General features: G+C 37.4%; 2 protein-coding genes across 3 annotated transcripts in view; both read right to left on the bottom strand.

The window, feature by feature from the left end:
- Positions 1-257: 257 nt before the first annotated feature.
- DYNC2LI1 (dynein cytoplasmic 2 light intermediate chain 1) lies at positions 258-17,818 on the bottom strand. The gene is made up of 13 exons (XM_059469336.1): positions 17,761-17,818; positions 16,766-16,889; positions 16,331-16,365; positions 15,872-15,941; positions 15,705-15,793; positions 13,460-13,646; positions 10,939-11,007; positions 9,542-9,619; positions 7,955-8,031; positions 7,530-7,600; positions 6,934-7,031; positions 5,688-5,780; positions 258-842 (listed from the first exon to the last, which is right to left on the bottom strand). The coding sequence occupies exons 1-13, from the start codon at positions 17,772-17,774 to the stop codon at positions 777-779; spliced, it is 1,071 nt and encodes a 356-aa protein (XP_059325319.1). The 5' UTR covers positions 17,775-17,818; the 3' UTR covers positions 258-776.
- Positions 17,819-22,432: 4,614 nt separating this feature from the next.
- Positions 22,433-24,760, bottom strand: part of PLEKHH2 (pleckstrin homology, MyTH4 and FERM domain containing H2) — a 54,415-nt gene continuing 52,087 nt past the window's right edge. For both annotated transcript variants that reach the window (XM_059469010.1, XM_059469011.1), the window contains one exon: positions 22,433-23,771. In XM_059469010.1, coding sequence (XP_059324993.1) covers positions 23,589-23,771 — 183 coding nt within the window. In that variant the 3' untranslated portion in view covers positions 22,433-23,588. The remainder of the gene's footprint in view (positions 23,772-24,760) is intronic.

The raw sequence follows: 24,760 nt of genomic DNA, 5'->3' as shown, positions 1-24,760 counted from the left end.
CTCAGAACACTCAGTGCATCTCACACTAGTGAGGTGTGCATGGACAAAATCCCATTCCTGCTGAAGGCTGAATGTGAATCATTAACACTCTCAGCACTAACCAAGTATCTGTCAAATTAATTAGACTGACTTCCTAGCATTTGAATATATGACAGAAACATCCATCTTCTAAACTCTGTGTGACATTAGACATTGCAAGAAGTAAGTCCTGTATTAAACTGTATGATTCTGTGACAGAGAGAATGCACACTTCTGAATTCAGGTCAAAGAAGGTTTTAACTCCACTTTATTCTGCCAGTTTTAGGAGTTTTTTTATTAATTCAAATACATCAAACAATTATGAAAGTATTTCTTAAGCTTTGGTTTTGAACTACAAAAAGACGCCTAGCACACTACACAATTTCATATTCTGGGTATGAAAACTTGTTTATATTTAAATATATGCTTAGGGTAAAGTATTCAAAAGTAAATCAAATAATGTGTTATAAATTAGGTTGAACTACTAATGTCAGTCTTCATATACAAACCCACCTGAGAGCAATCTAGAATTCCTTTCTCCCCACTTTTTAAAACTCTTTGCCAGTGCCAAGATAAATGAATTTGGACTGAGTGAATAAACAGCTCCTTTTATAAAAATAACAGGAATGCTCAATAAATACCAACTTCATAGTTTGATATTATATAGTTTCAACTGCATCAGATGAAATTGCTAATGTAATGTAAAAATTATAAAAATAGTTTGGTAAATGGTGTTAAACCGAAGACAGAGCAGTTCATCAATCAGAGTCAAAATCCATTTCTTTCCAGGATTTAGAGGCATTTCTTTTGTATTGTTCAAGTTCCTAGAAAGAAACATATATACATGTTAAGCTAATTTTCTCGTTACTAAGTCTCCAGAAACTTCATGTATTTATTTGGCAAATGTATGTATGTACAAACACTTTTCATTGCAGAGAAGGTGTAGTATATTTCTGTATTTAACAAAATTATCCTAAAAGTGCTATGAATTTTGCCACAATTGCTGTCATGTAGGGAGCTACATTTTTCTGTACTTTAGATCAGCAGAGTACAAGCAAGGTACACAAATGACCTCATGTCAGTCAACTGGGAGCACTGAAGCTTATAGTAGGAATTTCTAGCACCATTACAAACAACAGTTTCCTCTGCTGAATTTTATGTAGGTGTGTGTACTGTCTGGAGTAATTTCTAAAGATTTTTTTCAGCAAAAAATCTTCATGCTAGCATTATGCTATAATTGTTCTGTGGGTGAAAGTGTAGGGGGCAGAGATCAGATTTACAAAGAAAAATAATTGCAATTTAAATGTGCTTTCAATGTGATCTGAATGCTTTAAACATTATTAGTGCTAGCAACTTATCACAGATATCTCAACATTGGCATAAAGTGGGCTTACATTTTTTTTTAAACCTTAATGCTTCTGTACTTCTGTGTTTCTGTAAATTCTTCATCTGTCAAATGGGGAAGATCACACCTAATCTCATAAAGGGATTGGGAAGAAAGACTTAACTGATGTTTGTGAGGCACTCAGATAAGATAACATTACCACACACTCTCAGAGAAAAAAAAATTAATACTTTTGTGTTCATTGAAGTGTCTGGATGGCAGGTTGAAAAATAAGGTACATAAAGAATAAGGATGATGAAAAGAAATACTGAACAATTGAATTGAGACATCAGCAAAATAGTATATGATCATGTAATTAAAGACAATACTACAATGTCTACAAACAAGAAGGAAAAATTAAGATTGTAGGAAAAGACTTAATTGTTGCACTTCCTCTGTTCTGAGTGACTGATATGGCTTCAACTTTCCTTTTCATGCAGTTTCTTACTGGAAGTGCCCTCAATCTGGAACATGGTGAAAGCAACCAAGTACTGAAACATTCATTAAAAGTCTTAAGCACAAAAACTTTGGTAGAAAATTTAATAACAGTGCTCTAATGATGCTCTTTAATTTGGTTTAAAAATGAGGTCTTTTTTACCCATTTGGACATGCTTTCATGTGAAAACAAGAAAGCTTGTTCTTGGCAGCTAAGTAAATATTCTAAATAACTTCTTCTCTTATGAAGACTAGCACGTGTCCTCCTGTGGAGGAAAGGAAAGGTGGTACTGCTCTGTTATGCAGGTTAAGGTAGGGGCCTATTATATTTGTGGGACCAAGGCCTCACGGCACAGTATGAAATCTTCTGTTTTGTGGAATGAGACTGAAATGGTCTCCTGAAGTTCAGCAATATGATCATGCCAGCAGAGTATGCTGAAAGAATATGGCTCTCACTCTGTTGGCCAGCACAGTCCCCATGTGAGCTGCAGATTTGTAGCTGTAGGTTGGGAGTTGATTAGGTTGCTGCAATTTTAGGGGAAATGCAACTATTCTTCCTTGTGAGATGCAGAATCTTCTTGTGTTTATGACTTTTTAAAGTCTTAACAGTTAGTTAAGACTTAACAGTTAATCTCTGTTCATTAAGATCTGCTTCCATGACTTGTTAGCTGACACCAAATGGCACCAGGCATCTCCTTTTTTCACGTCACCTCATGGCGTGAGGCTTCAGCTAGAACTGGCACCAATCCCTGAAGTAATAGCTCTGTGTAACAAGGACCAGTCACCGTGAACTTTGGCACTGCCATCATTTCTGAAGCGCATGAGTAGGAGGCTCTCCAGGTCATTGAGCTCAAGGCTGAGCTTTATCTGTTGCATCAATGAATGCAGCTGCAGTCAAATGTCCAGATCAAAAAGTCCAAGCACCTATTTTGAGCATTAGCAGTGAAGGCATATCATGAAACAAAGAAAAACTTCAAAAAGACACCTTAGAGTAAGTCTGCCACTTACATCTGTGGCAGAAAGGAAAGAGAACAGACATTCCCATGTGCCAGGCTCTCACTGCCACCAACATTTAGAAGGAACTAAGGAACAAGACTTTCATACTTCCCATAGGTGCTCACTGATGCAGGTGCAGACATGTAGCTCTAATCAGAAATATTATTTTAAAAGATCTCACTCTTATTCAGGTTATGTGTGTACCAAAAATCAAATTAAGGTGACCTGAAAGCATCAAAATCCAAAAAGCTAATAGGGGAATGGATAGAGGATGAAAAGCTTGCCATGTGGTTTATGTATGAAGAATTGACCAAAACCTAGACATTGAAGGCCTAATAACTATGCAGATTTTTTTTTTTTTTTAATCTTGAAAGCCCTGCAAAATGCACAAAATTCCAGTAATTCCTGGAGAAAATCTGCTAGTTAAGAATTACATTAGACATATAACTTGCAAAAGGGTCCCTGGGGTTGAGTTCTCTCTCAGAGCTTAACTACAGGGAATGAAAAGCAGCAAACAATTCCAACAGCACTATTTAATATAAACCTGTGCTACGTATGTCTGTGGGGCAAGAACTAGGAAAAAAATTGTGAAGAGACATAGTTGAGAAAGAGAGATGTGCTCCATCTTGAAGGAAGGCACAGTGAGGAAAAGACAGCCTCAGACGGCTTTCCAGAACAAAAATGTTAAGAAAGAAATGTTAAGAAAGAAAGAAATGTCATAGTTAACTCTGAAAATATTAAGAAGCCAAACTAAGCTGGTCTGAAAGAAAACAGTTATGTCAGAATGCTGATGAGCTGGACTCTAAACTTCTACAGCCAAACAGCATCTCAGATAAATGCTGGCTAACAGTACCTTGGAGTCAGCCAGGGACTTTCTTGATTTTTTTTTTTTAAACTGTTTTCTTATTTTATACTCAAGAATTAGAATTCAATCTTTTACTCTGCTAGAATGCAGGCAAATCCTTCAATCAAAATTACAAAGTTGGAAATGATTTATTTAAACTTTGTATTATTGCCACAGTTATCTCTAAATCTGTTATGGCATTATCGAGCAGTCCTGATGAGGACTGAGTCAGTCAGCTATTACTGGTTCTTCTGTCAGATGCAGTGACAGGGGCTGTGTTTTGCTTCCCTTGCTGCTTATGTGCTTTTTTTTATTTTGAAGCTTATCTTTGAGATAAATATGCAAATAGGCTATCACCTGTCGTCCAAAGTAACATTAATTAACTGAAAGTAACCCAGAAAAATGATAACATGAAACCATTCATTGGCATCACATGATACTTCTAATTCTGCATTAGGTCCCATGATTTCATTAGCAACACCTTGCATATTGACCATCTTAAAATACTGGTCCTCCTCTGCAAAGGGTACCATGAGACACTATAAAGAATGTCAGACACATAAGGAATTTAAAAAGGTGCTTAAAAAATATGATTTTTGTGCTGCTTTCCAATGAACTGGAAAACTGAAGGACACTTCAAGAAACATTGCAACTAGAAAGTTCTTTTCTTTTAGATATGTATTTCTAGCTTGGTGGAATTCAAATTCTTAGTATAAAACATTTTAATAATGTGCAAATAATCTTGTAAAAATTAAACTTTGTGATAAAAACTTAGGAAATAACTGCAGATAACAAAAGTAATTTTCTCTTTAATGCTCAAATTACTTGTAGTAGTCCAACAAAAAGAAGCTATAATGGTTTGCAATGCCCTTGAACAGATTAAGATTCTAAAAGCCTGTCTCTTTTATTTAAAAACAGAAAATTAATAATTTCCTGTATGATTTAATCAATACATACCAGTATCTTCTTTTGCAACACATTATTATGTAAAAATAACAAACCTAGTACACTATATAGTTATTTTGAGATATGTAGCTATACTGAGTATGTTTGTATTTTAAATTCCAAAAGCAGTGTGCTTTACAAATGTTAATGATTTCTAGGACTGCTCTTGATGTGACAGAAATTCAGAACTGATACCTACATTAAAAGGATATTGCAGGTAATGTGCAGGTTCAAAGGCTGCAGGGGATTTTTGAAATTGCTTTATTCTTTGGATAAATCTTGGTTTGATTTTAACAGACCCATACCTATGAACATACCCATACTGATGAAAACTGTTCTATACAGTGCTGCTACTCAGCTGATGTTATATACTGCTAGCTGTGAGGCAGTCATTTAACCTTCACCTAGTTGCCACAGAATTTTTCTATAAAATTAATTCCCCACTAATCTAGAGAAAGGCAGAAACACTTCAAAATTTTAAAGAAAAAATAGAAGACCCTTTCCCCATTAAAGGTCTTTCCTGGAATTCAGGGGTTAAGCCACTTGTCATCACTCTGTGGAACAATTCCCTTCACTCTATTTAAGATAAAATGTCCATAGCCTGCAAATTCAAGTTAGAAATGTTATCATCTCAGTACCTTTCCAGTTTAAATAAATTTTGAAGGAGAAAGACAGAAGAGTCCCCACCACAGACCTTGATATTGCTTCCTATACTTTGTTAGTCAGCACTCAAATGAGAGTACAGAGTGAAGAAATGAGGAAATTACATCAAGAAGGCTTCAAAGTTTATTTTAGTGAGTTAATTTTAAAGTACAGTTTGAGGGAAAATTTGAATTATAATTTCTAAAAAACCTCAGAGCCAAAACTTTGAGATCTAACAATGGTCTACTGGCTTAGTATCTAACAATGGGGAAAAAAACCTCACAACCGACTCCTAAGCTGAAATCTAAAGCTGAAATTATTTAAGGACAAAAAGGGGAGGTATGAGTATATACTATTAGTTCAGCAGTGCTGGTGGTTCTGGAATACCTGACTGTGAACAGCATTTAGAGAATTACCACACACCTGGTTTTTCTGAGCTCTCATGACATCAACTTCATACTCAGCATATTGACTATCCTGTGCAGGGTCCTTGGTATCTTGTAAATCAGAGAAACTCTAAAAGGAGAAAAGACAAAACTCCAAATGATACAATTTATCTTCTTTTAGTAGGAAAAAGCCACACTATAGAAATTAAAGTATTTGCTTTTAATACCAATATATTAAAAGCTTGCATTTACGGAACAATTTTGTGCTACAGGACACAGATTAGTTAAAAAAAAACCTGTCAGTAAAATGAAGAAAAAATAAAAGCACAGCTAGATTCTAAAGGGCAGAAAATATTCTCATATGGTGGTTGGTTATTATTCTTGGGCATCAAAATGAAAATATCCTTCCTGGTCCATGATGTTAGGGCACAGTTGATAAACTATTTAATACTCATTATTAGAATTCAGTTCTGGTTATCAGAAGCATTACTTCAATAGCTGAGAAACTGATTGCTATCTTTGCCAAATATCTGCATTTTCATTTCCTAGCCTTGAGTAAACTATAACTTGAATTCCAAAGAAGCAAATACACTAATAGTAAGAAAAACTATCACATGAGGAGGGGTTTTTAAATGTTGTCCTGCACATTTCTCCTTAATCATATCAAATGGAAAGTAGCAACAGGCAATAATACCAGTGATGGAATAAAATAAAGCAGAATTCTACTTCCTAGGTGAGGCAATGGAAAAAGAGGGTTACAATGCATTAAAATAGCTTCAAAGTTTAAAGCCTCCTGTGGAACCAAAATAGGAGACTGTGAATCTCTTTGGCAAACGTTTCAATCTTTAGACTGATACACTGCTGAATAGCCATGGAGCTTGCCAGATGAGAAGTGTACTCATTTCTCCAGCTGTTTCAGGGGGAGTTCAGGGGTACTTGGAGGGCTGGGTGCAGGAGGAGATGTTTATTGTGTTTTTGAAGGCTATGAGGAAAAATAACATGAAAACTAACACTTCCCTATAGTTTCTAAGAAGTTTAGTCTTTATCTTGTTGGGGCATTTTATACTAAGAACAGCATCTTTCATAATTTCTAAATGTGGGAAGGTCACTGAAGATGTAGGAGCACTACTACATACAAGCCTTTATCTTTTAAAAATGTATTAAAGAGAACTGCTAAGTGAGACTAAAATTCCAGTCAGTGCACTTGAAAGACAACAAGGAGCAGGGTTATTGCTGCTGTTCTGTGAGAAAAGCAGCTGTATGCCTGGCATATCCATTCCTACCTTGGGAGGAAATGTTTTCTCAAATACTTTTTTCCATAGTTCCAAAGGCGTGTTGGCACGCATCTTTCCAAGATCACTGTCAGAGGCAGGTGGTGGTCCTGGGGATCACAGCACACATAAGACAAGTGTGTTGTCATAACAACATAAATCACAGAATAATTTTGCATAATGAACCACCTGATTTGGTATTTTACCTTCTACATTGACAAGCTGCAACAAGTTTGAAAAAAAACCATTGATCTCCTACCATGAAATGGGCTGAGGTTTTGTATATTTTTCAAACATTCTTTGAAAAAAACATTGATCTCCTACCATGAAATGGGTTGAGAGGTTTTGTATATTTTATTTTCTTTCAGATCTAAGCTTATTGGTATACTTTAATATTTTACATAGTCCAGAGACTTTATTAAACTACCTAACAAACCCGCACAAATAATTCTCAGTAATATACCGAATCATGATTTTAAAATCTGTAAGCTATTTCCTTCAGTAATCTCTTAAAACTGATACTGATGTGCTGTAATTTATCTATTTGCTTAAAATATTTTTCTTGTTTTCAAAAGAATGAAGCAACAATGAACAGGAAATGTTCTAACCTATTTGACTCATGGAATCCAGGCCTGCTGGTATAAAGAGAGGTTTGCTGGGATCCACTGATACAGACTTGCTAAACAGAAAAAAAGAAAATTTATCAAGTGACCATTTAGCAATCAACAAAAAAACCCCAAGATTATTCTAGCCAAGACTAGAGTCTTCCTGGGGTTTGCATATAAATCATGTAAATAAAATAATGCTCAATTCCAGTGGCAATCACATTTTTCATTCATCAGTTTGAGGATCAAAACTAAGGAGTTATCACTGTTCTTAGCAGAGATAGGCAGCTAAGTCACAGAAGTCCAAGTCCATGAGCAAAATTCTTTCAGAGATAATACTTTTAAAAAAAGTTATTATGATTAAAATGTTTTTATTAAGTAATTTTATGTTCTGAGCAAGACATTTAATAGTTGAACAATAACGTTACCTTTTATCGTAGCCAAATGCCAAGTGATTGATAAGAGCACGGGCTTTCAGCAGGAGAGCCTCAGATTTACTGGTAAACTAAATGAATCAGAAAACAAAATACACATTAGGAACTTCCATCATAGGTATGCTGCATTTTGCCATCTACAAAGAGGACAGAGCCTTTCTAATTAATACTTGACCCCAATAAATTTGGTACATGTTCACTGAATAGACTAGAATAAAAATCTCACATTCCCTTTCAAAAATATGAATGTATTTGTTACTGGATATTAAGAAAGATTAAAAAGTAGAATAAATAAAGATTAAAGGATAATTTTTAAAATACTGATCCAAAGCTTTTGAAATATGCATATTATGAGACAAAATTCTTTTCCCCAAGACTGAGTTAAGATTTTAAATTGCATTAAATATTATCCAGAATACCATAAACATTTAGAAATGTAATTAATAACTATACAATTTTCATAAAAACAGCTTAAAAGTGGCAGAATGGTACAGATTTATCAGAAAGCAATTTTCAGAATATATTCTCAAACAACTTCTTGTCTAAGGGCTTCTTCTTGTCTAAGGGCTTTTGTATCCTAACAGATTCATGTCTTTGAGAAAGAAGTCAGATCTGTGCTGTGAGAAATTAGGTTTCTCCCTCTCATTTCAATGACAATCAGGATTAAGAAGACAAAGAGATTTATATTCGATTTTTTAATTACAATAATGCTTAAATACTAAAACAACCCCAACCAAGACAGTTGTACTCTCAGTTAACAAAAGACAAATTCATGTGTCAGAGTGAAAAAAGCTTTATGTGGATGCAAAAGGACATGCTGGGATTGTAAGTATTATTATAAGTATTCAAAGTAAACATAAATTGTTTTGATAATCCCTAAGCTACTATTAAATATTATTTATTACATAAATGATGGTTGATACAATTAGACACATCTTCTGATGCACAGTAAATCCAAGATGCAGTGTTTTTGGACTGTGAATCCCAGCATGCATGTTTCTGTCTTTACTGAGAGAATGATCTGACAAACTAAAATAAATACTTCATTGTTCTCATGTTGGCATCTTTCTACCCACTTTTGTAAGGAAGCTCCTGTCCTCCTTGAACACCCTAAGTGTAGTAAACTGTTACACATAAACTACTGTGAAAATGAGCCAATGATTTTAAACCTTCAAAAGCTCGGTCACTTGATGTAAGTTCATGCTTCTACCAAAAGGCTCAGTTCCCTAATTCAATCTAAGGCAATCACTTTTGCCCATTCTCCTTTCTTGTACAAAAAAAAGAATTGCCCAGGATGCAATAAACCCAATGCAGGAACTAAGGTGGCTAACAGGTAACTGTTTTTATTCAGTGTTTGTTGATACTGAGACTTGTGTAGTTTGTTTGCTCACAAGGCATGTCCATCCATCCCTGCCAGTACAGTGACTTGTTCAACAGATAGCCTCATGAAGAAAGCTACTGTAAAACCAATGAAATCCCATTTTCTCTAGGAGTTTTATAGTACTATTTTAAAAATGATTGTTTTGTAACAAAAATATTGTTCATCTTGTCTATTCTTAAGTAGAAAGTGAAAATGCATACCACTAATGAGGCTCCATAATAATGTGAAACAAATCGAAGTGTCTTGCTTATTATTTTCCTCATTTCAGAGTCAAACTCCTGAAAAAGTTGAGAGTAGAACATAGATGTAAGAAAAAAACCCAAAATACTACAGTTAAAACTTTTCTTTTTTTTATATAAACTGCAGTGCACTTAAGCTACAATACATAAGGCTTTCAGCTGTCAGCATAATTATATCTTAAGACAGAATCAGTAACAGCCTACTCTAAAAAGAAATGTCACAATTTCTCTTTGTTTCTTTTTTACAGAAGAAGCCTAATTCAGGCAATATGTTAGTCCAGGAAAAGTTTTTAAATTGAGAATGCACATGTAATTTTCAATTTATTTGTTTGATATTGTTTTAAATTTTTACCAGTAGAAATGCTGCCTACTAGAAGAATAAGATTTTTTTTTTCTTTTTGTGAAAATATTTAAGAAAATCTTTGGGTATATGCTGTCTAAATTCTAATACCTGCAAGATTTGAAAGGTGCATCCAAGTACCTTTTCACTCATGTGTTTCATCTAAGATCATACAGATGGCATCCCCTGGATAAAATGGGTGAAAACTTGGTCCCAGTGATGCCTGCAGGAGTCAATCCCAAAGGAATCAGGCTGGTATTTTGTCCTTATTACATTAGAACCATTTAAGGGGGTCGTGGCTCAGCATAAAGAGAAGGCAAGTCCCTTATTAACAAAGAATTCAGTAACTCAGAGAGTCAGCCAGGTATCAAGTGCACTGTGTAGCCATCCAGAGAAGCACAGGCTGCCAGCACAGCTGCTACAAATCAAATATACAGTCCTGGTTTCTTATGATCAAGTGCAGTGAGTATGCATTTGTTAGGGATTTTTATGGCCTGGGAGACAATCCAGCAGTACTATGACATTTTTTTCCTCTCCTCCATAAAAAATGCAATTTCTCACTTGTCTCTAGAAACTTAGGAAGTACTTTAAAAGAAGCTCCAGACTGAAGCTGCCTCCAAAAAAAATCTGATCAGCTGACTTGAGATACACCCCTCTTTCACTGCCATAAACTTACAGCTGCTGTCACAAGGGACACGTGGAGCTGGATTTCTCTCATTATAAAAGGAAATCATCCATGTGGCGTTTTCTTGTTGAGACACAAGTTGCTGCAGACCAAAAAGGGAAGCATTTTCTACATACATTTCAAAATCATCAGTTTGGGGGTGTTTTGTGAAGGAATGACAGTAGGATTTCCTTAATGCTGTTGGATGGAAAGATTTATTTTTTTTTTGGTGGTAGAAGACTGGCTGTCCACACTTTAGTTCAAAAGATTGCTATTATATTAGTAAAATTTTAGTATATAGAACATTTACTGAGAATAATTTAATTATTAAAAAGGGACTTAAGTATTACTTACATGAAAAATATCATATTTGCTTCCAATTATCACGAAGGGTATTGGAAAAGGGTCAACTAATGCACTGTCCTGTTAAAAAGATAAAGGACAGTTAAGCTCTGTAAACAAACTGTAAAAGATTGCAACTGTTAAAGCAACTGAAAGAGGTTAAAATAAATTCACAGAACACAACGTTTTCCAAACCTTAAGGCAGAGGAGTCAACTTTATTGCAATATCCATATTATATTCTACCATTTTCCCATTTTCTTCCTAAATGGTCAGGAAGTAATCCCTCTGAGCAGTTAGAACACTCAGTGGAATAAATGGGCTTTTACACTATATATTACATTATTAGATGGGAAAGGAAGAGAGGAAAAACCTCATGTATTCATAGAACACCTGCCTGGCTGGATTAGAAGAACTGGCTTTTTGACACATTCACATTCTTTGGATAAAATCTAAAAGAATGCAGACAAAATCTCAAGAAAAATAAACTGAATTATTTGCTTGTGTCACACACTTGCCCTGTCCACATCATGTTTTCCAAACACACAAAGAATATTTAATGTGAATTTCAAATGTTTGATATCAGCACAAAGAGGAAACATCATTGAACAATCTTGAAATGTGAATCAGTATCAATGGAGGAAAACAGGTCTAAAAGTGCAGGCTTATGTGCTGAATAGCTAATGTGGGATAAAATTTTAATAAGTGAATTACAAGAATTCTCAAGTGATCTGGAAGAGTTTGCTGTAGTCCACATGAAATGAGGCAATCCCCTTGTGTGTTCAGGCAAATATTTATTCAAGCTGCTTTGGCTGCAGCAGTGCAAGAAAGATGAGTTGTAGCAGAGGCTGGTCCAACTGCTCCCTCCTAACCCCAGCTATTTCACAGACAGGTTCAATGACAGAATGTTGACAGAAGCTGCACATACTGAAAATCCTCTGCTTGGAGAGGAGAAATAATGGCTTCACTCATACATTGTCAAATAAAAAACTTTAAGCAAAACTATCATAACTTAAAAAGAGTATATAGAATATAAAATGAAAAAAAAAAGTTTTTATTTCATAACTAAGAGAAAAAATTTGGGATAACATCAGAAACCTTAAAACTAGTATATTGAACCCTATTCATGCTTTGACTGTGGAATTTGTTTTTGACTATGGAGTAGTTTAGATCCATTCAGCCTTTTTAAACAGGGTCTGCAATTGATATGTTTTGTCATCATAGCAAATAATTCTTTAGCCAGGCCGATGAAATATATCTTAATCCTTAAAAATATAAGTATTTAATTGATTCCTCTTTGTAATAAAAATATGTTTAGCCATTGAAAGGCACATAAAGATCTCCATAAGAAATCATTTAATTTGACTATAGATTACAATATTTTCTTCTAATAAACTGACAAAATTTTTCTTTGAACAATGATTAAAATAAGAAGAGAACCAAATGGTAATATAATATTTTGTTTGCATTATTGATATCTTTGATAATGGAGGATGAACAAATTTTCGTTCAGAAGGTATAACTGTTTTTCCTACAGTGCAAGAATACCAAGTTTTCTTAACAAATAATAGCATTATTATTTTTCTTTATTGCAATAAGCTTGCAATTTTCTGATATGTAAAACCCTATATGAAACTAGACACTGTGGTCATAATTTATTGCCATTTATTTGTGCATGTAGGTGTTATCTTTTTGTGAATTACCTTCTCTAAAAGTAAAAACCAAAATAATCCCAATATCAAACCCCACACGCTAAATCTACAGAGTGCTGCATATGTGGCTTTCTCATACATTTTAAGTTACTTGTAAATTTCTGAGCTCTACAAGCACTTGCTGTGTTGAAGCATTTTATAGAAGTTACAGTAACTAGATTTACATGCCAGGTCTTTGAATTGTTGAATACTTATTTATGCATTATATACACACAACATTTGCAGAGGTTTAACGCACAATGACTTTTCCTTTCTATTGCGCATAATCTAGTTTAGCTTTTCCAGAGATTTAGTTAGCAATTATGTTTAAAGGACTGATGTTAACATTTCTGAAACTTTATAATTTAATTAGTTGTCAGATTATCAAAAGGCATTGAGTTTGTGATAGACATTTAAATAAATGCAAAGTATATAGTCATGTTGATGGCTGTTATAACTATATTCTTTTCTTAAATTTGTACCTTCAGCTAGTCTCTTGCTAGATGACTTTTGTACATTCTAGTTTTCATCTTCATTTTTAAAAGATGAGGGGGAAAAAAAGCAAACTGCTACTCTAAAACTATTTCTTTTGATTGGTGTAACATGCCATAACAATCACATTAGATATCTAACAAAAAGATATAAGAAACCTTCTTTCCTTGTTTCTGCTCTTATTGAATTTTTATTAAATTGCTATAATTTTCCAGTGAACAGGTTCATCTACATCAAATGGATTTTCAGTCATGCATAAAAATCTAAAAGAGTTGTTTATGATTTTCTAAAGCATTATCTTTAACTGTATAAAGGCCTGTGACATCTGGAGAAAATATTAGAAGTAACTTACAGGGTGATCCCTCTGCAGATTGTTCCACATTCTCTGTTTAATTTCAGCAGCTACTTCAGGGTTTGTCTTTTCTAGTTTGGTTAAAATTTTGTTCACGTGGTTCCTGGTGACCTGCAGAAGGCTCTCCATAGTGGTCCAGAGTTCATTAGGTTTGGAGAGATCCAACACCAGAACTACAGCAAATGACCTGTGAAATAGGCATTATTTGGCACATGAGGCAGTCAGTGTTTTCATACAAAACCACACCTGCACTGCAAATGTGAACATCTACCTGCTGAGATGGAATTAAATGTGACAGCAAAGCAAGATGGCTTTTAGGGATATTCTGCACTCTGAAGAAACCTTTCCCCTGGCTCTTGTTCAGAGTTATTATTTTGAAAACTTTCAATAAGGCATTGTTTTTGGGGACTGTCTTCAAACAGTAAAATATGCAAATCAGCCCTGCAGTTCCCTCCTATATGACTGAGGATTTCTGCTGTTATGTATCCCTGCCATCTCCTAAATCTCCAACCCCAGACCAAGCAATGTTGGCCAATGGCTAGGATCTTTCCTAACTATTACCTGTATTCCCTGTAGACCTGGGAAATTTCCCTATTTTCATTATTCCTTTCTAGTATGAAATGAAGAAAACCTGGTTAAGGACAATATTCTGTGTCATAGACTGTGACAGTTTGTTGGAACCTTGAATGGATGCCTGAGAAAAGTCATCTGAAAGATAAAAGAGTACTCATGACATCATGACATCCTTAGCTACTACTAGACTTTTAAAGGTGGATTGTTGATGGGAAATCTTTTACATCTGAAGTCCTCTCTTTCTAAAACCCTGCCTCCCAAAACACCAGCTGCATTTAAGTGCACCTGTAAAGTTCACTGCAAATGCAGTAATCTGAATAGCTGCCATCATTCTATCTCATTCTAACCTGACTTGAAAAAGGGGATTCCAGACCAGAGTGGTATTACAAAAGCTACAAAGCCAACTTAATGTTCAATTTCATTTTAAAATGTTGTGGGAAAGAAAAATCTAGTGAAAAATCTCTTGATATAGATATACTTTGTCTCTTGAAACTAGATATATTTATGGAACTTTTAAATAAGCAAATTGCTTGAGTACAATGATGAGAAAATCAGCAAAATGCACTTATATTTGTTGAAATAGTAGAATTTTTTCTGGCATGTTAAAATATTGCCTTGTGAAGTGAATTGTTCTTACAGAACATTGCTATCACAGCAAAGAATCTTGAGATTCTCCACATCAGAAAATCCCTTATCAGTAAAAAAGGAAGAAAAGACTGATGGAGGTAGAGCTCAATTAATTTAATTTAGTCAGGGGCTGGAAAGTTATACTGAATTTTTCTCTCCCAAGCTTCTAAAGACAAAGAGCTTCACATGCCATAAGTGTTTTATTTTTATTCTCTCTTAGACTCTCAGCAAATAATGGCATTATCTCAGTAGTCAAAACAGAAGCAAACATACCTAATAAAAATGATATCCCTCCTTTCTCTTCCCCACAGAAGTTAAGGCTCAATACCAATGAAATAAAGCAATACATCATAATGCAAAGCTCATCTTTTGATCCTTTTCTCCTCTTTCAACTCCCATCTTCCTTAATAAAAAAATCATAAAAAGCACCCCCCATCACCTTGTAATTTCCTCATGCATTTTTTCATGCATTTCTTCTTATGCTATCCATTATTTTAATGGAATTATTTAAAGTACGTTCTCTGAATTTGATCAAAAATTTTGTTTCCTTTTGTTTTCAAATAATTTCAGTAGCTCTGGTTCCTCCTGGAAACATCATCTCTCTGTTGGGAAATGACTTTTGCATTAAGAGGTCATATCCCAAAAATCCAGAGACTTTTTTTGTCACAGTTTTTGGCCTTGTTTTTTCACCCTAAAATATCAGTCACAGAAAGAGCATCTGTGTGTGCACACAGAAGCAGGAAGCAAGATTTTATTTTTCATGTCCCCAATCTGTTGTTTTGCTCTTCACTGAGCATAAAGATATTATGTCTTATCTTTTCCTGTATTTCTTGTTCTATCTACTTCAGGACAACTTACTTCCTCCATGTTTTGTTGAGCTTACTTAGAACTTATTTAGGAGAGAAGCATGAAAAGGAAGACCAAAGCAAAGCACAGTGGTGTTACAGTGATTACACTCTGAAAGAGGTATTCACAAAAAAAAAAGGTCTAGAGCTTACTAATGTTTGAAGGAAAGCTCAAATAACTCTGGAATATTTACACTTACCTGATGTTGTGGACAGTGATTGGTATCCGAATGAGTTCCACTAATGAGGTTCCACCACCTAATTCCCAAAAATGAGCTACATCTTTGGGCTGCAAAAGAGTTTCTTGATGTTATTTTTAGGTGTGTGTATACATATAAAGATATGGTAAGTTATACTTTATACTCACTGTATTGTGTCTCCTTGCTCTTCTTCCAAAAGTATATTCCAAGGATAATGTTGGCTTTGGAGACTCTTCCCTAAAGGAAAAGTAACTGACTTTTGTCAAGATCTTCTAAAGAAAGGAAGTTAATTCTGCAGTTACTAAATTGTATTTATCAGTCAGTTCAGAATTTGGCTTAGAGACAGCAGTACAGAGAAGAGACACTTTTAGACAGGAGGTGTCAGGTACTCAAGACAGGAGAAGCAGCAGCACCAGCCCAAAGGAATGAGTCATTTCAGCTAACACTGGAGAAGGACTGAAAGGATCACCTGAGAGGTTATAATGAAGGGAAATAAGAAATAAGTTCATTCCTAAGTGATTAACCAGTTACAGGACACATCTGCATACATGCATTATGAATTATCACACAATATGACTGGTTTTAAATCTACAGCTGAAAACTGCTTTAAAATATTTAACACATACCTCTCAAGGCATCTCAGTATGATAGTGGTCTTTCCCTGGAAATTAAAAACAAAGAGAAACTCTACTGTACTGTCTTTAAAGCATGAAGTTGTATCACTAAGTCAAATTCATTTAACATTCCAATAATAAAGTGCCAGAAAACTGCAAATGCATGTAACTGCTTGCAGCCTTACAGTGGAAACTCAAGTCCAATTTTCAATCAGAATCAAGTTACTCTACCATTATTTTAAGTATAAACTAATAGACATGACAAATATAGTAATAGGAACACTGTACTTAAAACAGACATTAGTGATCAATTAGACCTCTGCAGAATGAGACCATGAGGTATTATGTCTTTAAAATTAAGTGAACCTTAACATCTGAAAATATGAGATGTTTTCCCTGACACAAATTATGTTTGAAAAGTGTAGAATTGTACAGTATTTAGATTACCCCATTTTTGTTTCCCATAAATAATATTGATTTTTCCCAAACTTCCCCTGGCTTGACAACATCATCATCGTCAGGATTTTCTCTCTTCTCCACTTCAGCTATAGCAAGATCCCACAAAGTATCACTAATTGGAAGAAAACAAAGCAAGAAAAGAATAATTAGAGAAAACACACACCTTAGGCCCTAATTCCTGAAAACATCTAAATTAAGGTTATTGTGGTGTAGATGATTATTATAATTTCACATCACCTGCTCCCTGCTTGTCGAAATATTTCTAACCAAGCCAGCTGAGGTGACATTCCTCCATAACCCCAGCAGCCACCTGTGGCACGTACTTAGCACGTACCCGCTGTACAGCGGGAGGCTTTGCTTGGAGTACATTTAATCACAGAATCACAAAATCAATTAGGTTGGAAAAGACCCCTGAGATCATATAGTCCAGCCTGTGACTGAACACGACCAGAACAAGTGCCACGTCCAAGCTTTCCTTAAAGCACCTCCAGGGACGGTGACTGCAGCCCTTCAACCGGCAGGGCACTGCGGTACCGAGACTCCTTTCGGAGCCAGTGTGGCGTGCCAGGCTTTCTCACTGCGGTACCGAGACACCTTTAAGAGCCTGTGTGCCGTGCCAGGCTTTCCGAGGAGCCTGCGGCAGCTGCCGGCCTCTGGGGCCGGGCAGGGCTCGGAGGGCTCAGGAAAGCTCCGGCCCTGCGCTCGGTGTGCCGGAGAGCTGCCGCCCCCCGTGCTCAGGGCCGCCCGCGGTCCCCTGCGGACCCCGGTTGTGTGCGGTCCCTTACAGCAGTAAGCGGACAAAGGCCAAGCGTGCCCCGCCTGCCCTCGGCCCCGCTCGCTTTAGGGGTAGAGGCCGGAACGGCCCGTTTTAGCACTCCTGCCCTCCCTTCCCGCTTCCAGGCTGTCCTCCCCGGCCGCGGGCCCCTTCCCCCAGGGCAGCGGGAGCGATCCATGGTTTCCAGCCCGGGCAGGGCTCCCGGTACCTGGCCTTGGGCATCGCTGCGCGGGCCGCAGGCCCGGCTGCCCGTGGCCATGGGAACGGCGCGGGGCACGCCGGGAGCTGTAGTTCCGCGGGGCTCGGCCCTCACAGGGAGGGGCCGTGGGGCGGCTCCGCCCGGGTCTCGCCCGCTGCCCTCGACCCGCGGCTGCCGCTTTGCTCGCGGTTCCCAAGCACCGTGCCAGTGCGAGGGCGCTCGGGGGAGCTCTGCTGTAGCCGCTCTTGAGAGGGGACAAAATGCTGCAGCTGTGCAGGAAGCCAGGGACAAGTAAACAACACCTCCGGGAGTCTCATTTGACCTCGGCTCCTGATAAATTCATGGTCCATAGTGAGCTTTGTTACCGGCGGGGGGAGTGAAACGAGGCCTCAGTAGTTCCCGCTCCCTGTGAACTGCTGTGTAACACACTGTAAGTGTAGTTATTACACAAAAATTATTGTGTAATTATTTTATTGTCCAGCGGAGGGCAACGAGGGTGGGTGAGGGACTGGAGCATCTCCCTTAGGAGGAAATGCTGAGGGAGCTGGGCCTGTTCAGCCTCGGGGAGACGCGACTGAGAGGGAACATCCCCAATGTCTGCCAGTGTGTGCAGGGAGGTGTCAGAGATGAGCCAGGCTCTGTCAGTGCTGCCGAGCAAAAGGACAAGAGGCAATGGGCAGAAACTGATGCACAGAAGTTCCACCTGAACATGAGGAAGAACTTCTTTACTGTGCAAGTGACTGAGCACTGGAACAGATTGTGCAGAGGGGCTGTGGAGTCTCCCTCACTGGAGGTATTCAGGAACCGACTGGACACAATCCTGAGCCCTGTGCTCTGGGATGGCCCTGCTTGAGCAGGGAGCTTGGAGCAAATGACCAACCTGACCCGTTCTGGGTTTCTGTGACTTTGTAGTTACTAGGGGCGTACAAAGTAAAGCACTGTAACAAACATGGGCTGGATTATTTCACATAAGTTTATCAAAAATCAAATCCAAAAATGGTGGGCTTGGATTAGAAAGGAGGATTTAAAGGGTGCAGTAGAACAGCAGGACGACTCCGAGTATGAAATGGGCATGGGATGTAGGTGAACCCAACAAGTTTAAAGTGTCCTTTAGTGAAGTCCAAAGTCCAAGACAGAATTACAGCTCTCTTCTCTGGCTGAGGAGCTGCTTGGTATCTTGAAAGAGTGGAGACAGAAAAACCTGACTGGAATTATTCAGTTACCTGTTTGATCAAAGCCAGGAAAATGGCCTCATTCATAATGATTAACTCAGATTTGATTTTAACTGTTCCTTCTTCCTTACCCAAAGAAGGCTGAGTATCCTAACACTGACCCTAAGTAATGTTCATTCTTTAAATAAGATTCTTTTTTTCTAAATTTAGCTTGCATAATCACTCAGTTTCAGTTCCAGAACCCTTTATATAGCTATTTTGTTTGTTTTTAATTACTTCCAGGTTTTTGCATTCAAATTATCAGGAATTTGCTACCCTCCTATGGAAACCATGGTCTTACAAATTAAAATCCAAAAAGAAACTTAATTATGTAGTGTTATACAGTGCAGATCATGCTGATGTCTGTCTAAGTGCATTTCTGTCATCAATTTCACTTCAACAGAACACTTCTGATATCTTGGTATATATGTGGAGCCAGTGCTGATCTGAAATCAGCATCTAGAGGTAGCAAAATCCCTGGACAAAGCTGCCCTTGCTCTGCCAAAGACAGCAAAACCATGGTAGGAATTGCTCCTGGCACTGTGACCTGTGCAGGCATTACTGCAATGATGAGAGTATAAAAAGCAAAGTGTTTTTACAGTGATTTATCACTGTCAGAGGTGGCACATCTGGAAGATGCTGCAGTTCAGATCTGAGCACAGTAAAAGTGTGTACAGTTAGTAAATGCACTGAAACCCAATCTGGAATTTAAACTGGAGTTTTCAGTATTTTATATTTCAACTTTCTGTGTTTCTTTTGCCCTAATAAACTTTAAAGAATACCCAAAACAACACACACACAAAACTTTCCCCCCCTAATTCAGTATTACTGAGTTATTTATCATCTTAGTTAAAATTAACTCAGACTAATGGATTGTACTAAGCTGTATGGACTATTAAAGCTCTACCTAAAGCTTTAAGTGGTGCATTCCTTTACACAAGAATGATTTTCTTCCTTCAGAAACCATTAAAACCTAGGAAAACTGGTAGTCTGACAAAGAACTTCAACACCAAATACCTAGCAGCCTTCTTTCATAGGGAAATAGATGCTTTTATTTCAAATTTAAATAAAATTTAAATATAAAATAACAAAACCCATTAAACTTATGGATTGTATTAAAACCTTAAAGCTTTATCCTTTGCCTGGTGGGCTACAGGAGTAAATGGGTCTTGCTTGTTCTAGAAATCAGCTGTTCTCTTGCTAACACTGCTGCTCAAAAACTGACAAGGCAAAGTGAAGTTCAAGTAATATATTAATTTACATTGCATTCCAAATAGTCTTCTCAAAACAATGTGATTGTTTATCCATTTGCCAGTTATTTTTCAGTCACTGTCAAGCTCAGATTCATTGATCATTTACACGGATTGTTGATTCTGACCACTAACTCAGAGCAAGCATGAAAGATATTCTAAAGTTCATGGTGGAAGGTGAAGCCTCCTTGCATGTGCTAACATATTGACCCCATCTTGCCCATATTTTTACAGCCTAGGTTCTGCAAGCTTTGAGCAAAGGAAGTTTTCCAGCCACAGTCCCAGAAGCTGCTGCTCACTGACAGCTCCCACAGACTCATCACTGCTGAGGTGAGACAGGTCAGGTTCTGCCCTGCTTTAGTCATGGATTAGGTAGCACAGTAGGAATTTCTCTGGTGCATGACTTCAGGTTAAGGCTGAGCTCTGGGTCACTCATGAGGCTTGGGCTGGTGGGGAAAGCAGAACAGATTATCTGCTTGGACTGTGAAATTTTCAGCGTTGCTGAAACATAGCTCTGTAAACACAGCTCTGCAAACCTCAGGGCCTTGCTGTCTTGCATTGTGGGGTATTCTTTAAGTAGCTCTGAGCTTGATTACTTGGAGCAAAGCCCTGAGGTTTGCAGAGCTGTGTTTGGGAGTGTGCTTGCACATCGTGACAGGCACTCCACCTGCTAACCCTGTTACCTTGCAGGGAGGTGTCTGCTGAGGTTACAGTCACTACAGAAGCCTCACTCTTGCTGATCAAACTGCAAGCAGCTCCATTGTTTAACACAGGGCTGTCACAGTAACTGTGAGTGCATTTATTTCATAAAATAACTCACCATTTCTGGTCATGTGACTGTGGGGGATTAACAGTGACCTATAATGAGCAGTTAGTGAGTCTGGAAAGTCATGCCAAAAAAGGGATCTAATGCATGAATTGCTTCTGATTACAGTGATGTAGGGACATACTGCAGCAGCAAGAGCTCAACAGAAAAAAGCAAAGCAGTGTCTATAGAGTTTCCTACCCAAAGGCAGGCAGGAAGGTCACACTCTGCTCATAGACTGTACAGGGCTTTATAAAACAACTGTTTGTAGTGTTAATGAAATCTCCAAATGTGCACATCAGCTGTTTGTATTGTTTATCATGTTGTTCAAAATTCAACAAAGAGTTTTAAAACTACATTATTAAGCTCACTAGCAAAATGCTCCACTTTTTTTCCCTTCTAATAACAGCAGGTGATCTGCCACATTCATTTGAAATTGGTCAATTAGGAAAGACTACTAGTTGGAGTATTCCAGGTTATCATAATTTCATGATTACAAGAAGACTTTTGTGCTTGTAAATTGAAGTGTTTAATCATATTTGAGAAGCTTTATACTGTAACCTAACTGATACAGTAACATGTTTGTATTTGTAAACAGCCTTACCCCCTCAAATCTGAAAGTTAATTATTCTGCTGATTGCAAGGGGGTGTTAATTCCTAAATGAATTTCACCAAGGGATCTGCATCACTTCCCATGGGGTGCAACACAAGTAATGCCATTGGTCTCTTGGGGCTCCCAAGATGCTTCCCTGGGTGATGGCAGGGCCTGGCTGCCTGGGAGGAGGTAAAACCTCCTGTTGCTGGCCCTGCCTCATGGAAAGAGAAGGCTCTGGTGCCCCAACCAGCACCAAAGAGTGGAAGGTACCAGGAAGCCCCTTCCACCTTGCAGAAGTGAACGCATCTGGATACAGTATGTGAGTTGTTTGGTTGTGATTTTCAAGAGGAAGCACTAGCCCGTGGTACCATTCATCACGTGGTGCTTGAGTCCTGTGCACTTCAGTAAGCTGTGGCAGGACTTTGGGAGCTTTCTAAAGAAAACCAGCTTGCCAGTCTGCCTTTCCCCTTTTTAAGACCATGTTCTCTTCATGGCCTGTATCTCCCTTCCAATCTATTTTATTTCTTTAGGAGAATACTGTATTCCCTGCTTTTAACAGAGGGCAAAAAGCTGAAAATATCTCTCAGTATGAGCATTTGAAAAGTTTAAAGAACACAAACCAGCGATTTTTCATTGTGAAATTACCTCAGTTTAAGTAATAATCAAAGAAAAACCAATGAGGACTGGCTGTAAGGGATTAATGATCCATCATCATTAACATGAGCTAAAGTGGAAACTGTAAAATGAATCAGTGATTTATGTTTGAGTACCTTCTTCATAGTTGTACCTAAATTATCTATGAGAGAATGGTGCTGATCCATTCTGGAGCCTGCAGAAGTGGTTTATTTGTATTGGAACAAAAAGAGGACTGGAAGAAAAACAATGGATGTAATATCTATACATTTGACCTATGTAGCACTGAGGCTTGCACCTGAAAAAGCAACTGAAAAGTGCTCCTAGGTCCAAGAGTGCAGATGCAGCATCATGTCTTCAGTGTGCAAGAACATTATATTAGTATTAGAGCAGGAAACGTATAGATAAAAATTAAAAACAAGAAGTAAATATTATTCAGACTCAATGTATATACATTATACATATTGTACACAGATTTTAGGTTTCCAAGTTTACTCACAACATTTTATGTCAATAGTTTTCTGTGTTGTTCTTGTGTTTTGAATTGTGAGTCATTCTTGCCATCTGTATTATATTATTATTGGATTAAAGGAGAAATTAGGTACAGGGTGTTGTTTAACAGAACTGTACTAAATACAGTGTCTGTCCAATTTAGATTCTTTTCAAAAGGCTGGAGCAGAGAAGGTTTATTTAGAAATTTACCAGACCAAGGCTGAAAATTTGCCAAGTATAGCAGCTGTATAACAAAGGCTAGAGTGTATCATGAGAATACTCTTTATATTTGTAATAGTTACATGATGTGCTTATGTGTTTGTTGTTTTTTTTTCAAAGGAGAAACAATTATACAAAATTTGTTCCTTTTAGTCCCATGATACTTGTATTGCAAATAAGAATGGTGCTGGAAGTGAAAAGTATTTTGTATTTGACTGCTTTTCTAAACAAAAATTCCTTTTCAAAATGAAAGTTATAAAACTGGTCTAATTTTGAAAAACAAGAGATGAAGAGCTGAAGACAGTTTGGTCCCTGAGAATATATCTGTAAAACTGTAAAATCTATACAGTTTTTTCAATGACACCTTTCTCCATCATTACAAACAGAAGTATTTTTCTGAGCTGTAGGCACAAGCAACCCCCAGTCAATCTCAACCCTTTAACTGACTCATCATCTTTCCAGTTCAGGCCAGAGACTTAATTTAAGGGCTACTCCTCTTATATGCAACTGCATGAATGAAAACCTTGCTTTTGTTTATGGAGCTGCTTATGCTCTACATCTTGTACCTCAGAAGGTTTTCAGTCCATGTAGAAACCCTCTAACAAGGGTTATTACCATGACACATAATCCTTTCATAACAAAGTGGGACATTTAGTTGGTCTGTTGATTGCAGGAAGTGGCTGGCTCCCCATCTCCTTGAGTTTCTGTCCACTTTGAGGTGCCAGTAATGCTGGAGCAGAGAGGTGATGAGCAACTCCTTTCAGCTGATGAAAGTTGTTAATGTAGCTGGCAATCAGTAGAGTGATCTCAAGAATCTATAACAGGAACACACAAAACTCTTTGAAAAATACAGTGATGTGTTTTGACTGCTGAAAAAATAGCTAACTTTTTAGCAAGTGACAATCACCATCAACTGGATAAGTACTTGTACTTTAACAAATTAATGATGGGGGGAGAGGAGATAACTAATAAAGCTTTTTTTATTGCTCCTTTAAATAATGTAATGTTATTCCCATCAGGAATCAAAGATACTTTGTCTTCCACAGTCTTAAATGATTCAGAGATGAATTACTTAATTTTGAGAGAGATGTTAAGTCCAAAAGATGACACCCTGAGAAGTTTTGCCAGAGACTCAGAGAACTCAAGATGCAGGGTAGATGAAGGGAATAAAGACTTTGGGGAGGTTTTTATCATATTTGCTCTTTGTGACCCATACAAACCTTGCTGAGATACTGAACAGCTTGCCCAGAGAAGCTGTGGATGGCCCATCCATGGAAGTGTTCAAGGCCAGCTTGGATAGGGCTCTGAGGAGCCTGGTCCAGTGGAAGGTGTCCCTGCCCAGGGCAGGGCGGTCAGAGCTAGGTGATTTTAAGGTCCTTTCCAACCCAAACCATTCTGTGATTCTGTAAGGGCACAATCTGAGGGAAACTTCAACATGTGTATTTTACTATGCTTATTTGTATGAAGAATCATGTTTTGAACCCAATTTATATGTGGATTTTTGTACTATTTCATAAATTTGTTCAAACTAACAGCAAAACCTTTGGGGTTTTTTTCCTTTTAATATAGTCAGTCTTTCCAGTAAAGGAGAGAATCTAGATTTAAAAAGCAGGACTTCTTTTTCTTTTAACCAAAAGGAAAAATATCCTAGGATTTCTAGGAAGTGACTGATCTTTCAGATGTTGTGCTTTATAATTTCACTGTAGATCCCAAATGTACTTTTGGAAAAATCATCTCTGGTGCTGATTAGGCAAACAGAGTAGGTTTTAGGTACTGCATGTAATTTCTGTCCTTATCAGCCTTC

Source organism: Ammospiza nelsoni, chromosome 3, assembly GCF_027579445.1.
Source record: "Ammospiza nelsoni isolate bAmmNel1 chromosome 3, bAmmNel1.pri, whole genome shotgun sequence".
Classification (NCBI taxonomy): domain Eukaryota; kingdom Metazoa; phylum Chordata; class Aves; order Passeriformes; family Passerellidae; genus Ammospiza; species Ammospiza nelsoni.
Note: the sequence above shows the minus strand (reverse complement) of the source record. Positions and strands in the feature narration are given on the sequence as shown.

What these genes read in the sequence shown, in the direction of transcription:
- DYNC2LI1 (XM_059469336.1), bottom strand. An exon ending in TTATGGGAAACAAAAATGGG is followed by an intron (nt 16,366 to 16,765) that starts GTAATCTAAATA and finishes TTTAATTTCCAG; the next exon opens with GGAAAGACCACTATCATACT. An exon ending in GAGCAAGGAGACACAATACA is followed by an intron (nt 15,794 to 15,871) that starts GTGAGTATAAAG and finishes ACTCTTTTGCAG; the next exon opens with CCCAAAGATGTAGCTCATTT.